At 45.5% G+C, this 17,513-nt stretch overlaps 1 protein-coding gene across 11 annotated transcripts in view; it reads right to left on the bottom strand.

Annotated features, from left to right (window-relative positions):
• Positions 1 to 6,611: 6,611 nt before the first annotated feature.
• The window catches only part of PHF21A (PHD finger protein 21A), a 136,003-nt gene continuing 125,101 nt past the window's right edge, over positions 6,612 to 17,513 (bottom strand). For all 11 annotated transcript variants that reach the window (XM_042790653.1, XM_042790660.1, XM_042790652.1 and 8 more), the window contains 4 exons: positions 11,946 to 12,101; positions 10,229 to 10,304; positions 9,797 to 9,900; positions 6,612 to 8,212 (listed from right to left, as the gene is read on the bottom strand). In XM_042790653.1, the coding sequence (XP_042646587.1) occupies positions 7,958 to 8,212; positions 9,797 to 9,900; positions 10,229 to 10,304; positions 11,946 to 12,101 (591 nt within the window). In that variant the 3' untranslated portion in view covers positions 6,612 to 7,957. The remainder of the gene's footprint in view (positions 8,213 to 9,796; positions 9,901 to 10,228; positions 10,305 to 11,945; positions 12,102 to 17,513) is intronic.

Genomic DNA, 17,513 nt, shown 5'->3' with positions numbered 1-17,513 from the left:
TTCCTTCCTCAACAGGTTGGCGCTGGCAGTTCTCCCCCGCCCTCGTTACCTTGCTTAATTCTCCCCTTAACGGAGTTTGCAACCCCTGCTCCGCTTCTGCGGGACCACGAGAGGCGGCCAGGACGCCTCTGTCACCCTAAGAGGGTGCTGGGGGGGGGGCCCTGCGGCTGTAACCGGAGCGAAGCGGCTCCTGGGACGCGACTGGGCTCTGGGGACGTGGGGCTGCGGGGGAGCTGCCCCAGCCTGGGGGGCTTACGCGGTAGCGAGACCCCTCCTTATTAAGAAGGGTCATGGCTGCCTGTCACAGGTGGCATCAGGAATGACTCCGAGACACAAATTACCTTCTGGAAGGGAGAGCTGACGGGTAAAGACGCCGCTCCCGGCTCTAGAGTCAGTCGCCGATGCCAGCGATAATTACGGAAGCCTCTGAGGCTGTCGTTGGAGAGGACACATTAGCCCAAAACGCGCAGCCTCCTGCCGCACCCGGCACGGGGCGCGACCGTCCCTCTTCCTTCCACAGCGCCCACTCCCACCGGCCCGCAGCCCCCGACAAACGGCTCTTGCCGCGTCAGAACCGCCAGCACCCGCTTGACGGAGGGGCACGCGAGGCACGGAGGGTCTAAATTTTTTTTAATTTCTTTCTTTCTTTCTTTTTTAAATAAGTGCCTTCCCCCGCCTCGATTTTGGCACGAGAGGCGAAGATCAGTGCGAGGAGCCAGGGGAGCCCCTGCCCTCGCTTGCGGGCGCGCGGCGTCTCCCGTGAGCCCGAGGGTGGCCGCTGCTGTAAGACACCCCCCCCCCCCCCCCCCGAGCTACACCTTCGACAGCGTTCTGGTTGCTCGCTAAGAAAAGGGCAGCTCCAAGGCAACACCACTTCTTTTCCAACACCACAGATAAAAAAAGGCAGGTGGCAAAGGGTCAAGGTCTATGTCTATCCAGCGTACATCCAGGGAAAAGATGCAAATTCCTCAGGGGGTGAAAACTCTGCTGAGCGCCAGCAGAGCGATGCTGCTCGCTGCGGCTGCCTTCCCCGTGCCACCTCTCCACCCAGGACACCAAGCCAAGCTCGCAAGGCTTTTGAGTTCCCCGGGGCACTTCTGAGGATGGCAAACATGCCCTTAAGGACTTCTTCCCTCCTAGAGGGCGACTGGGCTGAGTTTCTCTGTCTGAAGCGCTCGGCACCCGTTGGGGTACTCCGGGGTGAAGAACAGACACGGAGCCAACTCCCTGCCAACACACGGGAGCTGGGACGGCCGGTCTCCCAGGAGGGTGCCCCGTGGGCCGCGGCTTCGGGCAGGCTCAGTGCAGGGCCCTCGGCTCCTCAAGGGTCACGCCGAATTTACCGCATGCCCCTGCCTGGCTGCCCTGGCGAAGCGCCCCTTCGCGCGGGTCCCCGAGGAACCCAGCTCCTAAGAAAACAGGGAGGCATTGCTGCGCCGAGGGGTTTGGGCCACGCAACTGCCAGCCCAGAGAGCAGGAGTCTCGGCAGGGGCACTCCAAGAGATGCCTGAGAAGCACCTGGAGCCACAGGTCCTGCCCGGCGCCATCTCCCCCCGCTCACTCGGGACCCCTGGGAGCCGACGCTGGTTCCAACCGGGCTGAGCGGGAGGCTGGAGCCGGGAAGGTGCGGCCGCACCAGCGCAGCTGCGCTTTTGGCCGGTCTCAGGAATATTCCCAGCCCTGAGAATTGTTCACGAACGCCGCCCAGATCAGAGCAGGCTCGGGCTGCCCCCAGGCCTGCCCGCCCGGCCTCATCCCGCCTTGTGGCGCGGAGTCAGGGGCGGCTCTCGTCAGGACGGGATCCCTCGGCGGCAGCAGCAGCAGAGCCAGGGCTGACTTAGCGCCCGCTTCCTTCCCCACCTGCTGCAATTTTCTCCCACCAGGGCTGACTTAGCGCCCGCTTCCTTCCCCACCTGCTGCAATTTTCTCCCACTGCACTTGGTTCTTTTGGAAGGCGGATCGACCCAAGCCAGAAATCGAGGCAGGATGAAGAGCCTTTTTGTTCCAGTCTTTCCACTGAACTTCCAAACCCTGTAACTGCAGGAGTACCTGTCTCCTCACAAGGGAGACCTGTTTCACACCTGGATTTTTCCTACCCTCACTTTCCCTCCTTCTCATCTCTTCCCATCTCCTCTCTCTGCTCTGCTTTATTCCACAGAATTTTTGTTTCCTTTGCTCCTCCTGCCTCCTCTCTTCCTCTCCCCTGCGCCTCCAGCCCTGTACCCCTTCTCACAGCCCTTGCTTCTCAGAAGAGGTTTCTGTCCTTTCCTCTGTCCCTGCAGCACCCAGTGCTGGCCCGGGGAGACGAGGGGCCCCAGCCGGGCCGTTCTCAGGCCGAACGCTCCAGGGACTTGCACAGCACAGAGATCTTCACAGCACCGATGCTCTCAGCAAGCCCCTTTTCCGTTCACTACTCGGGGAGTCTAGCAATACTGACAGGGGACGGAGGCAGACCCTCACACAGGTAAGGTCTTGGTTTTCTGAAACAAGCCCACATCTTAAATCGGCCTCCAGGAGAGGTGTCTGTCTTTTCATGGGTCTATAATTACCAAGCTTACCAGTGCATGGTATAAATAATTTTCTTTATTGGCAAGTTTCAACTATGTGCTCAGCCTATACAAGACACAATGATGCAGAAAGTTCTTGTCCCAGATAAAAGATAAACATGGGGGAAATGGGAGCTAAAGGTAAAGAATAAAGAGAGTCATATTTTTCAAGTATTACATTCCATTCTGTAGGTGTTACAAACAGGACTGAGGCTTAAAGAAGGATCTGAGTAAGACAGCAATAACCTGGAGACAAGATGTCTGCAGCTCTTGTGTTTTCCTGATCCCACCTGATTTTTCGGATGTTCCCTGGTCCAGGTCTGACCACGGAAAACCAGGGTCCAACAGTGTGTCACCGCGAGGCTCACTCGCGTGCCCTCAGGGACCAGGACCTAGCGGCTGTTGGAAGGGTTCTCGGGAGACCTTCTGAATGCCAGAAACTACAGCTTCCACGTAGTGCTTGGGAATGGCCTTTGCTGAGGTAGTTTGTTGGCCAGGCAAGCCTAAGAGCCAAATGAATTAGCTGCACGACAAAACATCTTCCTTTTTCTCCAGGTTCCTGACTCTTCTTCTACATACACTTGTCAGAACAACTCTCTGCAGTAACCCAGCAAGGCTGAACTTGCCCTGGATCTTCAGAATCCCAAGGGAGTACAGACAGAGGTGAAGAAGGGTCAAAACAGTTCTGAAAAGACACAACGGATTCTGCCCAAAGGGGCACGGTCCACAAGGAAGTGTCATATCGGTGTATTAGCGGTGATCTGAGCAGCATACTGAGAGAGGCCCTCAGTAAAAGAGTGAATTTTGGTTTGACATCTGAATACGGTATTTCAAAAACATGTTTCATTAAAAAAACATGTATGCATCATTAGTGCTTCAGAAGCAAAGAGGGCATGGTGCAACCCAGCTGGGGGGGAGGGGGGGGTGGTGTGGTGTGTGGAAAAAGAGAGAGAAACACGTGCACTGCAAATTCACAAATAGTTTCTACTGTGTCCACATGGGAAGGGAATTTCAGAGTTTACTCCCCGTACTGTGGGCTGCCACAGCTTGGTGGGGCTAAGAGGGAGATTTCACCCTGGGTCCTCCTGGATGCCGATCCTGCTGCTTTTCAGGGCTGTTTCTGCAACAGTACAGGGAAGAAGATGATCTGAAGCCAAGGAGGTCAGAATTTGGGTTCACGTTTCTAGACAGCTGGAATACAGATTTGCTTTCTTAAGCCTGGTCAGCTAGGAAAGACAAAATACAATATTGTTCTTCCTACCAACAACAAAACCAACAGATCTGCCCGTAAAATTATCACCTCTTTAAATTAGCAGCTTTGATTCATATCCCCGCTGACAGAAACTCGCTCGCAACCAAGAACAAAGTCCTCGTTTTGCTCACGCAGACCATTAATTCACCCCACCAACACAGTAACTCCTGGCTAGCGAGGTCCTTGAAGAATCATCCATACTGCTCACCCTACCTGCCAACCACCCCTAAAAGCATCGCCTTTTCTGCATTTCGTACAGCACCAAAACCACTGCCGGCTCTAAATGAAGATAATAACAGTAATTCTTCTAGCCAGGTCACACACTCACCTTCCCACTCTGACCACAACACACCTTTCCAGCTGTTTAAAGAACAGATTGCAAGGAGGAGGGGTAAAACCCACGACTGCTGCAAAGCTGACTCTATTTCTGAGGAAAGAAGCAGGGTGACTTCTTAAAGCCCTTAGCGCTGGGCTGAGAGCCAGGACTGTCTCTGGTACGAGCTCCCTCTGTGGTTTCATCTCCTCCTTCATAACAGAGATTTAAAAGCCACTCATGTCCCACCAATGACAAGCAATGACATAAGAATTAGTTAATATCTTGATGGTGGCTTGGAAATACAAAACGCCAGTCATTATGTGACAGCTTCCCAAAGAGCAGAAGTTTTAGTACAGACTCACTCTATCTCAGATATTACATGAGAAAAAAACCCAAACCAATCCAAACCCACAAGACAAGCTTGAGCTTTAATCTGTCCAAGAGTTTAAATTTCTCCTTTGACTGAAACCTCCCAGAGCTGCTAGGAAAAAAAAAAAAATTTCCTCTGTATTTGGCACATGCCAATTCCCCTTCCACCCTGTTGTTGCTAATTGGGCAGAGATAACCCCAATTTACTTGTGTCTGTGTAGCAGCATCGTTGCCTGTGTCAGTGCAGCCCTGGGAACGCTCCTTGCCTACTGACTGATGCTGCTGCAGAGCCAGGAGGGAAAGCATCCAAACAGGATCAACTGGAGAGAGAAAACTACCCACCAGCAACGAGAAGTCCAAGTTAAGATCATTTCTCTGTCAGGTACTGATTAACTAAAAGCATCCTTTTACAGTCCGGAACACAACAAAAGGGACATAAAAGTCTGTACTTATCTGCTCGGATTCTGGAGACAAGCAGGTGCCTCAGAAAAGCAGTAACAGCTGTTTTCACAGCCCCTGGCTGGTTACCTGCACTCAAATTTAAATACGGCTACCGGGGAATTTCACTTCCATCCCCTCCTGAGTTGGCAAAGAAAACAGAAGGACTATCAAGTCTTCAGGCATGGCTTGCTACCCCCACACAGTGCAGCGCTTCCCAGAGAGGTCAGAAGGCAACACCAGAAACAAGAACACGAGAACCGGGAAGACTCAGCGCCCCTACCCCTACAGACTGTCTCTTACCAGGAGTGTACTCGATGCTTCAGAAAATGACGTTAAGAATTACCCAAGTGGCCAGCTAGAGAACAACCTGGCCAAAAAGGCAGCTTCTCTGAGTACCTGGCCATTAGCTGCTGGCTCGTCTTCTGAAGGAAGGAGCTTACGTTCAGTTTGGTTTTTCTCTTCATCCTTTGAAACACACGATCCTTTGTTTATATGTTACGGGTTGCTGGCCCAGTGCTGCCCCACGGTAACGACCCGCACTGGTGCCTGGGTTGATGCAAGGACATTTTTAGTTTGATCGGTTTTGACGTCGCCTGGCCAGCTGTCTCCCTGCCCCATGTGCTAACTCGCCCCTCCAGCTCCGCTAGTTCCAGAACAGAACTCAAAACATCAAAAGACAGAGCCAAGGTTATCACAGGTTCAGCCGAGAGGTGCACGGTAAGAGTCACTTTCCCAAACTACAGACAAATGTGAGAACTCGGGATACCGGTCCTGAGCTCAGAGCTGAAAACAGTGCGCGCTCCTACAGAAGGAATAAAAGTCCTTAACAAAGGGGGAAAGGGCAGCCTAAAGGAGAGGGCAGCAAACAGCTCCAAGAATCCCGCAGAAGCACACGTGGCTGCGGCAGCAGAGAGGCTCTCTCAGGTTACGCAGCGTCTGGAGCATTCGCTCCTTCTTGCTCAGAAACCCATCCCCGAAATCCAAAGCTTTTCTATCCTCCCCTGGAAGCAGCCGAGCGGGTCTGCCTCGCCACCCGACGCGGGCGCCCAAGGGCACCGCGCCGGGGCCTCGGCCACGCCTCACGCGCGTCGTGGCTCAACCCTGCTCCCGCCGGAAGCAAAGGGAGCTCTCCCCCGGAGTTCCAGCGGGAACGGGGTTCGCCCAAACGTTTAACGTGCAGAAGTGAAACGAGGGACACGACCCGGAGCGACCGGAATCGCCGCCCTGAACTGAGACGGACCCCGCAGCGACAGGAAGCGCCGGGCAAGCTTCGCTACCCAGCGTGAAAAGGTCGCGGGTAAGGGATGAACTTCTGAAACGAGAGGCTGTCACAGAAGGCGATTTCGGCCCAGCCAACTCACTTGCCTTCCCTTCTCAAGCTCTATTCAGTCCGTATCACAAAACTATAAAAGCCTTACACAAGCCCGCTGCCAATTGCTCTTCTCTGGGTTACAGACACGTGAGAGAACGGGGCGGGGGGGATGCGGTAACAGCAGAGACAAGCCTGGCAGATCCTCCAGGTGGGGGGAGATCCAGCGCTGTAGGCTTTGATTCTCTTTAGAGTTTAGCCAGTAGCACGTATGGTACAATCTATGGAAACTGTCCCATTGGATTTTAAAACACAAACACAGCAGAATGTCATCATAAATAAGCAAAGTCTGTGTTAAAAAATTCTAAGTACACAGCATTTTCTCCAGTTCTGACACCTTTTTAATAGAAATCACTTGTTTAGGAAACAAATAGCACTTTTGTATTTTTTTTTTTTTACAATGTTTCTTACCTTGATCTTATTTTAAGTAACACTAGGAAGACCTCAATATCTTTTATTTTCCTTTTTAATTTAAAAAAGTTGTGTTTTTTTTTTTTTTTTCCCCCAGATACAAAGATTTTGCCCTTGCATAAAAAAACAGTGCCCAAAACGATGACACAAGGACTCACAAAGACTCACTGTATCTCACTGACACTATTACTTCTAATCTATACCATGCAAGGTCCCATCTACCTCTTTAATTAGACTGTCAGCCTGAAAAACAGCTTTTCTATTCCTTATTTAGTTCTTGTTACCAAAAGAAGAGAAAGGAAGTGAAAGAAAAGGACGTTTCTCTGTTCAGTTCACACATCTGGGTCATGTGCTACTTTGTTCAGGACACCTTTGTTGTTTATAGAAAAGGGTTGGAATCTCATTTTCAAGTAATCGATGCACATTTTTCTCTTGGGACACCTCCACCCATTGCTCCAAGCTGACCCTGGATTCTGCCCTTCCATTTCCCCGTTCCCAACACAGGCTTTTTGGATGAGCGTGAGGACCCAAACCAATTCTGCAAAGCATGTCTGTTGTTTAATGTGAAGAAACAGGATTAAGCCAAAGCTGTTGGGACAGTAGATCCTCAGCCTGTGCATGTGCTGGTTACTCAGTGAAAAGTCCATCTCCTTTCCTTTTGTACATCTCCTGTCTAAACAATAGTAAATACTGCTTATTTGATAGACTTGTCCCTTCTGGGCACTGGGATTTGATAATTTATATTTCTGGATTTTTGGTTTAATAGTACTGAGAGTTTAGAAACAGGAAAAGCCCACAGGCTCTTTGGACTTGTTTTTGTTTTCCCCTAGCTAAACAAACTGTTCTGCAAATAAGGATTTGAAACCTGCTCTCCTCCCTCATCCCTGCTCCTCACCCCAAACAAAAATAAAAGAAACCTATAGTGGCTGTGGAGGCTGCTGCAGGCACACACTGGTGTAAAATATAGAGAGAGTAAATATATTATTTCACTTGGCATGGTGCTGGCAAAGAACCCCCAGCTGGCACTATTCATGTAACAGGATCCAAACTTTGCATTACACACAGAATAAGAAGGATCAATTGGCAAACTCCGGTGCCGCCTGGCACAAGCATCTTCACGCTCTCTCTGGAACCAAAGAACTAAAGAATTCTGCACTTTCCAGAAGAAATCCGGTTTTGCTTTTCTAGAGTTTCGTTATTTTGCTCTTCCTCCTCGCCGCCACCTCCCTTGGCTCCTTCTTAACTTCACTGTGTTATTTAGTCTCATCGCCCTTGTTACAGTTCACCATGCAGCTCTGGGAAGGGGAGGGGGCTAAGGTGGAGGTGGCAGCATTAGTATTGTTAGTGGAGTCCATGCCATTGGAGATGGCTACTGAATTGACCTCAGAGTTTATGGGTTTTGAAAGGTCGATGCCTTGGATGAGGCGGATCAGCTGTTTTACCTTCTCCAAGGAGCTGTGCATCTCCTTCTGTTTTGCAAGGATGGTATTCTTCATTTCCATGCATTTCTGCAGCGAAACAGAAAAGCAGTAATAAGTCCAAGCTCGTAAATGAAAGGAGGTAAGAGAAGGCACACAGATCTAAACGTAAGCACGCAGAAGAGACTGCAGCTACAATTTCACTTGCCCAGCCTGGAAGAAAAAGAGTCTCAGGGCTGTGTTCACAGAAGAACTCCTATTTCCAGGCTGAGGAATTAAACTGCCAGTATGTAGCTGTCACCTGGTATGGCCCCCTTTCATCCCAAGGTGTTCTGGAGATGAGCACGGCTCCATCCTTTTGTGTTCCTTTTTGAAGGGGAACTTCCAAGCATATGTAGGTTCTTATTATTTTTTTTCTATTAGTATTGCATTGCTGAAATTTCTTTAGCTCAGATCTGCAAACTCAGGCATCCTACTGCAGCTGACTGCTGACAGGGTGCGTGCGTGCCGCTAATGGGATACAGCCTTTGCTTTCACATACATTTTAGCAGGAACATCGCTTCCTCCTCTCCATAAATAAAGGGGCACTTGAAAAGAAAAAACAAGCCCTTCTTCACTTGAAAAATCTTATTTTGTGACCACTTCTTTCTCTCAGAAGCAGTAGTAACCTAGCTAGCTCATCAGTTAAGAGTCTGGGTAAGACAACTTTAAAAAAAAAGCCCATAAATGATGTCTGAAGGGTGGAAAACTGCTTATCTCTACATTTGAAACTCTTAGAAAGGAGGAGATGGTAGCTCTGACAGTCTCCAGAACCGCTAACCAGCACCTCTCACCACTTGTTGGCTCACAGTCATTTTACTCGTATCGTCAGCATTTAAAGGTCTGTGAACACGGGACACTTACTTTTGTTCTAATAGGTAAAGACAGACAGACCAGAAAGTGCATTTGTATTTAAAAAGAAAAGTCTGTACTTAGGTATCCAGCCTTACAGAAGCTGGCACATAAGAGATTTCAGTATTTTTCATTCCGTGATGCTGACTGGGGCTACGCTGAGCGAGGGGCTCAAATTTTACACTGGCAACTCAAGAGCCGGATTTGCATATTAAGGTGAGAAGAGAGAGAAAATTAATATGTGCGCTCCAATTACTGCGATAAACAAAGGTGGAAACTACAGCTTCTGGTTCAAAGTATGACATTGTCTCATTAATATTATGCAGAGGCACGCACAGTGTCCAGCTGCTGACCGCCAAGGGTAGTCATGAGTAAACAGTCACTTTTGTATTAGGTGGGTCTGGAAAGAGTGCCAAGACCCTTTATTACACACAGGGGCCCAGCCATTCTTGTTTAAGTGAGGCACTGGAGAATTTGACTTAATGTGCTGCCCACAGACAATGATGCTCTGGGTCACGTTTGTCACCTGCTGATATTCTAGATCACTGTACGTCTACAAATACGGTCAGCACGGATCGTGCGTAAGTGACTCAATAGAAGTATATGTTGCCTGTATTTTCACTCCTGCTCCCCAAAGCCCTAAAAAGCAAAGAAAAAAGCGCTCGCTCAACATTCAGTGAATCCAGTGGAAGCCAGGTCTAGTACACGGAGTCACTCTATAGTTTTCTCTGCGTTCTAGCACCAGGACCCAGGTGCAGAGTTCTGTGGGAGGGCGGTGCTCACCGTTATAGAATTGCTGAGCTGTTTGACCTTCTGCTCTAGTTGTTCTCTTTCCTGTTTTAAATCTGAACTCCATTTAAGTAGTTTCTGTTTTTCCTCTTCTTTCGCTGCAAAACAGAATATTAATCAGAATATTTAAAATGTTCCTGTTACAACGGTGGACACAGGGTCCAAACCGCTTCAGGTAAAGAGAGTAATTGTGTTTAAAGTCAATTCAACCACTTGTCCACTAAATCACCCCCAAAGTTTCACCTACATACACTAGCACCACAGAAGGCTTAACAATTATTTAGACTGCCATTTTCACTTCACTAGTGATTAAGGTTCTTCCCCTTAAATTTCCTTTTACGAAGGAAGTACCATTCTATCCCATTCCCAAAATAACATCTTCCGTTCTTAAAAGTGAAACAAAAGTGTTGCTCTCCATTTTCCTACCTGCTTTATATGCAATATATGAATGAACAATTGCTAAAGTTCCTGGCCATGGGATTGCTTCTTCCTTCTTTAGCATCTGAAAGAAAAGTGTTTAGAGATTCAGCTGGTACACAATCTATCCTCTAAGAAAGCAAAAAGGAAAGAGAGAAAGAGGGAAAGACGGAGGATTTTCTTTTATGGCTATCATTAGCCTCAGCCCTGTTAACATGAAACTTCACAGACCTGTCCTGAGAGTTAACAGAGGGAATTATTCACAACTGTACTGTGGTTCCCACAAAGCAGGCCTGTTTCTTACAAATGTCAGCATTTTCTCAAATTCCCCCCACAGCCACAAATAAAGTCTACTAATGAAACTGAACAACTTAAAAGAGGAATGAAAGGATAATGTATCTAAACTCAAACTTGCCAGGAGAGATAAACATTATTTCATGGTTCAGACAAATTGCTGATCTTAGTCGTTCTGGGGGAAAAGTTTTCGTGGCACAGAACAGTCTCCACACCATACATTCAAACATCACACTTCCTGGCTAGTAAAACACAAAACCATCCTATCTCCCCTTCTTATCAGAATCATCTTAATAGAGCTGTCAAACCCTCCTTGTAAGGGTAAGTATCATTTATGTTTTTCAGATCCTTCCTGCATATTCCTTCCTAACAAACTTTATTTTGAGAGGAAAGACATTGTACATTTAATTAATGAATCAGAGGGGCGTCTCAGAAGATAGAGGACTCGGTCACTTTACAGTGAAATTACTCATAGATTTTCCCTCCCTAATTTTGTGGGAACCTATCACAGCAGTATGAGCAGGAGGGACAAGGTGAGAGTACGCAAGAGCGTTAATAGGGAAGTGGTAACACTCCCTCCTCTCTTGTTAACTATTGACCAAGCCACTTCAATTTTACATTTTCTTTCTTCTGAGCAGCGTATTGTACGTCAGGCTGTTTTCTTATTTTATCATCTGGCCAACCGAAGGTCGTGTGGGCAACCCAGCAACATGCTACATTAGACAGAACACTAACAGCTTCAGCCGCTTATCAGCGATCCTTTGCAACTTCTGGCATTCCAGGTAAGGGTTAGGAATACAATAGTTTACTTCTCTGTCTCGTAATCTCAATGCAATTATAAACCAAATATTGAAATATAATTTGTTCACTTCAACTGTGTGCTTTCAGAGGGGGATCTGAAAGGGAAAAACACCAAACTGTTCACCTACCCTTATTATACTGATGGCTGGATGATATTATTAAAGAGATCACTGAAGACAACCTCTCTGATGTTTGATTTCCATGAGCAAACAGGGGCTTATATTTGCTCTATCTATTGATGTAGGCTTGTGCAAATGTTTTATTTATTTGTCCAGAAAAATATACTAATAACTTTAGAAGAAACAACAAGCTTAAGATGAACAGCAAAATTTCTACGGGTCATTGAGAACCTTTCCCAAAAGTTTGCGTGCTTCGGCCCAGAAAAAGAGTAAAAACACAAGGGCAACAAAGAAAGACCCCAAATCTGGGAGCAACACCTGGTTTTGTATTGCACGCATTCCATCAGAGGTAATTCGATCAAATTCACACAAGCCTTATTACAGATCAAATAGATTTGCTCAGTGTCAGGCTGTCTTGATCTAAGTAAGCCAAATGATCCGGTTATCTTCTTTAAGACTGCAAAATCTTTATAGTGCATTGTATATAACTCTGCCTGTCTGTCAAACAATACCTGGTCTTGACATTTGGGACAGATCCACATGCCCTTGGGAATGGTTTTCAGTGGAGGGTCCAGGCAGTCCAGGTGATAAACACGTGAACATGTGTCACACATCAGCAACTGCCCGCTTTTTCTGCAAACACTGCAAAAATCCTCATGGATATCACCCTGTAAAATTGAGGGGGAGGGGTGTGGGTGAGAGAAAGAGATAGAGAGAGAAGGCAGAAAGTGAGCTTTGACCTTTGACATCTACATCCTAGTTGAATGCAAAGTTTACAGCACAAACTATTTCTAAGGGGATTAGGCTGTGAAACAGGAAAGCCAGGCAGGATATCAGAAACACTGACATCTGTCCTCCCAAACAGTCCTCCTGTCCTCCCAAGGCAAAATGTTATAGCAAACACTTATTACCATAGCTTTGCCTAACAACTGCTACCACATAGACTTTCTTCTTTAAGACTCCCCCTTGACCCTGCCTTTTTTTTTTTTTTCCTAAAGTGATGAGCTACCCACTTTCTTAACCCTTCTAATTTCTGGATGCAAGCCCAACTCCACTTTAGGAATGCTGATGAGGCTGTCTCTTGCCATTAATAAAGTATCAGAAACCCCAACTGAGTGACTTATAAGAACACTTGTCAAATATTTAGGTCACCTTTAAAAATGAAACTGGAAGGAAAAGGTGTTGTGCTTGTAAATGAAAAAGAATGGAATGAATTATGTTCTGAGACAATTCTTTTTATTTCACTTAGGTTACCTCAAGTTGCACCAAAAAAGCTGTGACTCAAAATTTTCTCATTCTCTATAGACAGCGGTTTATCTTTCATTACTAACATAGGCTGAGAGCCAGGATGAAGGAATACTGAGAGATTTTCTAACTCTGCTTTTTTTTTAAAGAAAGAATTGAAAACATTACTGGCAGTGTCTTTTAAAAATAAATGGGGTTAGTTACTATTGCACCACCGTCAGAGAGAATCTTAACTTCCCAGAGAGGTAGGGCTCATTTTTGTCACTTTTTCTTCTCTCTCTCTCCTCCTGTTACTCCCATCTCATGCTTGGAGCAATGGTGGTGCTTCTGTTTGTTTTTCTTTGTTTTTCAGATATGTGAATAAAGAGGCATGGAAGAAAGGTGGCTCAGCATCCACAGAGGAGGAGAGGGGCACCCCAGGCCTCTCCTCTTACCGCCTGTGGGATGTCCTGGCAACTCAGCATATTCAAGGCCCCACCTGAAGGTCTGAAATACACATTTCTCACTGACTTTGGTTAAAGTTTCACACACACGCACCAGATCTGCAAGACTATAGGATCTTAAGCTGTGTGTGTTGAGTCAAACCTGCCCGTGCACTCTCCCCCTGTGCGAAATACCGATGTGTGCAAGATTTCGTTTTGACCCATACAGTCTTTTCACGTGCGTGAATAATTTCTATCAATCTGGAGGGATAGCAGAGCTGGCTGTGCACTTACACATTAAGTTGCCAGGCAAGAAAAATGACACTCATCTCTACTCTGGATAAAATATTAAACATATTAGAAGAATGACACACAAGCAATCTGCTCAGGTTTCTACATCCCGGCTCTATTGCTGATGAGGCCTTTCTTCAAAGGGAAGGCTATTCTTCTCTTAATTCCCAAGGTTAGCACTGCTCTCATGTTTTGTAAAGGATGAATTTTTAGTGAATTTTCAGAGCCATGTGTGGGTTCCATAACTCCCAGGGATCACTGAGAGCTAGGTGTCCTGGTTTCAGCTGGGATAGAGTTCATTTTCTTCCGAGTAGCCGGTACAGTGCTGTGTTTTGGATTCAGTGTGGGAATAACGCTGATAACACGCCGGTGTTTCAGCTGTTGCTAAGTAGCGCTTATCCTAAGTTAGAGGTTTCTCAGTTCCCCGTGCTCTGCCAGCGAGGGGGTGCACAAGAAGCTGGGAGGGAGCCCGGCCAGGAGAGCGGAGCCCAACTCGCCACAGGGATATTAAACTGGGGGGAGCGGGCCGGGAGGGGCCGATGGCTGCTCGGGCATCGGTCAGCGGGCGGTGAGCAATTGCACTGTGCATCCCTTGTCTTTTCTTGGGCTTTATTTCTCTCTTTTTCTTATATTACTTTTCACTACAATTATTATTATATTTTATAATTACTATTGTTACATTTTATTCTACATTTATAGCATATATTAGTTATTAAGCTGGTCTTATCTCAACTCATGAGTTTTATTTTTTTCAATTCTCCTCCCCATCCCACTGGGAGCGGGGAGGAGTGAGCTGCGTGGTGCTTTGCTGCCGGCTGGAGTTAAACCATGACACTGGGTTATGGTATTCCTTCCTCCTTTAACACCAAAAAGTTCCTCAGTGTTATATGGAGAATTAAATAAGTGACATTTCATTTTGAAGTGATCTGTGTAACCACACTGGGAAGAACTTTTTTTTTTTCCTCATGAGTACAAGGAAAAGCAAGCAGGCAGGAGATGTTATAGAAGCTAAAACGAAATACTCTGCAACCTAAGGAAAAATTTAAGAGGAAAATTCTCACATTTTAGAAAAAAATTCTCATTCTAAAGAATTACATGTGTTAAGGTGCTTTGGTTGCCACAGACTACACGATGGCACTTGGTAACTGCCTCAGTTGCAAAATTATTGGTGTCTTGGTTGAAAACCAAACCTGTTTTTTCTAATGACCTGCACAAAGAGACCTACACAAGAGACATGAGGTGCTTCTTGAGGGGGAGACATTGCGAAATATGGACCCAGAACCTTCTAAATTCAACTGAATGTTGCAAAACCTGAAGTTTACACATGTGATCAGTTTGCAATTGGGCTGAATGCATTGAGGTGACAACACACATGCACAAAATCCACAGTCCTGTTTTGGTAATTCAAAATTCAGGGCATTTCCTCAGAATTAATAACCGGCCTTACCCAAAACCCCAGCCACTGATTCCAAAGAAACGCTCGAGGTTTTATGGGCAGTTAATTAATACATGCATAAAGAGGGGCTGGATTTGATGTGACAAGCACCCCGCTAATCTCGGCTTCTGGACCAGCTCTGTGAAGGCTACAGGTAGCCAGCTTGGGCTAAAGCAGAGCTCACTGAGGCTGCTCTAACACAAGCTACAGACCGAAGAGATGGAAGAATAATTTGAGAACAGAGACCATAAAAGGTGATTTAATGTAACTTTTTGCTCTACTTCCTTGGCACTAAGAGACCAGGAAAATAAATGAAAGCTTTTTGGATAGCTAGCAGTTTTCTTTATTTTTATAAAATGTCTCGAGCAGCAGGGCCTGGCTTTACTCAACAGAACTGAGCAATATAGTATAAAATCAGAAGTATATGTAGTTTGAGTGTTTGAATATGTAATATCTACACTTATGTGTACATTTCATGGGAGCAACATGGAAAAACTAAATATTCTGCAATAGGAATTGTTCATGACCATATAATTAAAAATGATCATAATACATGATGCAAGTAAATTAGGTTGTCAGAAGCAATAATAATTCTGGCATTTCCTAACTTTTGTGGGCTTGACTTTGCAATCTGAACATATTCTAATGCTCCTCTCAACTGAAATGTTGTTTTGATACAGGAAGTTTACTGATAAAAAAGCATTTTGTGACCACAGACTTGAACCATCACAAGAATTTTTGCACTATTCTTACTGCTGAGTAATTGACCTCCAAATGCAATTGCTATCTTTCAGATGAATATGCCACTATTGCTTGAGGGAAAATCACACATAACTAAGTCATTCACAGTCAATTGCCAAATAGAAAAAAAAAAAAAAAAAAAAAAAGATGAAAAAAAGAGAAGTTTTGCTCAATCCTGCCTACAGCATTACTTCCTTCCTTTTCCCAAGCTCTATTCCTACTTTCTACCCCTCCATCTTTATCATCAATCCCATCTCAAGTTCCTGCTTCATCCTCCCTTCAAAATTTACCCCTGTCATTCGGAGAATGACAATTCAGGAGAAAGGCAAGAAGGCCATTCTGGGCCCTGGTGCCTGGTGCCAAGCGTTTGGACTGATTTGTAATTTTCATAGGCTGGCCAAAGGAAAAGATTACTCAAGTGCTAAATATAAAATTTCCATTCTAAAGACTATAGGAACTAGACCTTCTCAGCAAATTAATGCAAAAATATTTTAAAGACTGCAGTTTTCTTCTATATCTGTTTGAGGAACTGCGCAATTGTTTTAACTGAGACTTCTGAAATAGCCTTTTACTTAGGCACGCACTTGTGTTTTCATTTTTAAGTCCCCAAAGCTGGAAGCTGTAACTACAGACAACATTTTCTGTCTCGTCTAGAATAAAGAGACCTTTCTATGTTCACATGATCTGCTAACAGCGTGGACCCTCTTCAACATGACATGGACTGGCCTCGTTGCCAAAATAAGTGATCCTGCCTTCTCTCTATGTCCAGACACTTATTTCTGTCCCTTGCATGAGGCTGGCACAAGAATGTGTCTGTGTCTATAAAATTAACCAGATTAGGGCACTAACCAGATTAGAGACTAACAATTTTTAGCTATGCCAGTTCCCTTGCGCAGACCACAATGTGGCCTGAGATACATCTGTGCTGGGACAACACAGGAGGTGTTTAAGGGATGAGAAAAGACGGCTGGTGACAGGCAGCACCGGTCATTAACTGGGGCATGAGCATTTCAGGGCATCCTGTACTCCATTAAGCTGCAAGCTCCTTAAATGCCAAAGACCGAATTTTCCCCTTTGCCTTCACCTCCAGCATGCCTTGTACTGTTGGTGTTTAAATATATAGCAATTCTCCAGCATTTTTCCAGCATTGGATAGGACTTTTCCAGCCAAGGATGCTAAAGGTTTTTACAAGTATTGCTAAGTTCTCAAAACTCAGATGGGAAAAGGAAGCACCACGCAAAATGTATAAATGGGGGAAAACGAATTGCAAAAAAGGGATGTGACTGCACAAGCTTATGCAGCAATTTTATGAGAACATAGTAACAGAAGACTATCTTCCCGCTCACAACGGCAAAGGGAAACCGTTCCTCTCTTTATGATTAGCAAATAAGAATTATAACATGTAATGACAGAAGAGATCTCATATTTACTTCCTTTCCAATATTTTGCTGTCTCTGAAAGTTCAAATTTTGTTAATAGTCTATTTTTAATTAAAAATAAAATTATGAGCACTTTGAAATACATTTTCTACTTTTATATGTATTTTATTTTATGTGGACATCGATATCAAGCATTTCTGAAAAGTAACAATTTAGCGCAATTGATAGCAAATATGCATTGAATAGGACTTGCAGATAAAAGTTCTTTCAAAAAATTAAACCTACAAAAACGTTAGTGCTGTTGCATACGAATTAACTAAATGACTTGTCTGGAAACATGTTAGAGGAGATCTATATAGGATTCTAAAGGGGAAAGAGTGCTACTGTGCTATGTTATAATACATTCAGGTAAGAGAGAATGTTAATTACCTTCTGTGTAATCTTCTACTGCCTCTTTTCAAATACTTCTATTTTCATTAGTTAATGAATATTAAAACAACCCAGAGCCTAGGCCTAAATACTACCAAACTCAGAAAATTCAAGGCATTCAGAACTAGATTTGAATGC

Source organism: Tyto alba, unplaced genomic scaffold, assembly GCF_018691265.1.
Source record: "Tyto alba isolate M040663 unplaced genomic scaffold, T.alba_DEE_v4.0 Super-Scaffold_18, whole genome shotgun sequence".
Classification (NCBI taxonomy): Eukaryota; Metazoa; Chordata; class Aves; order Strigiformes; family Tytonidae; genus Tyto; species Tyto alba.
This window is presented reverse-complemented; position numbering and strand designations above follow the sequence as displayed.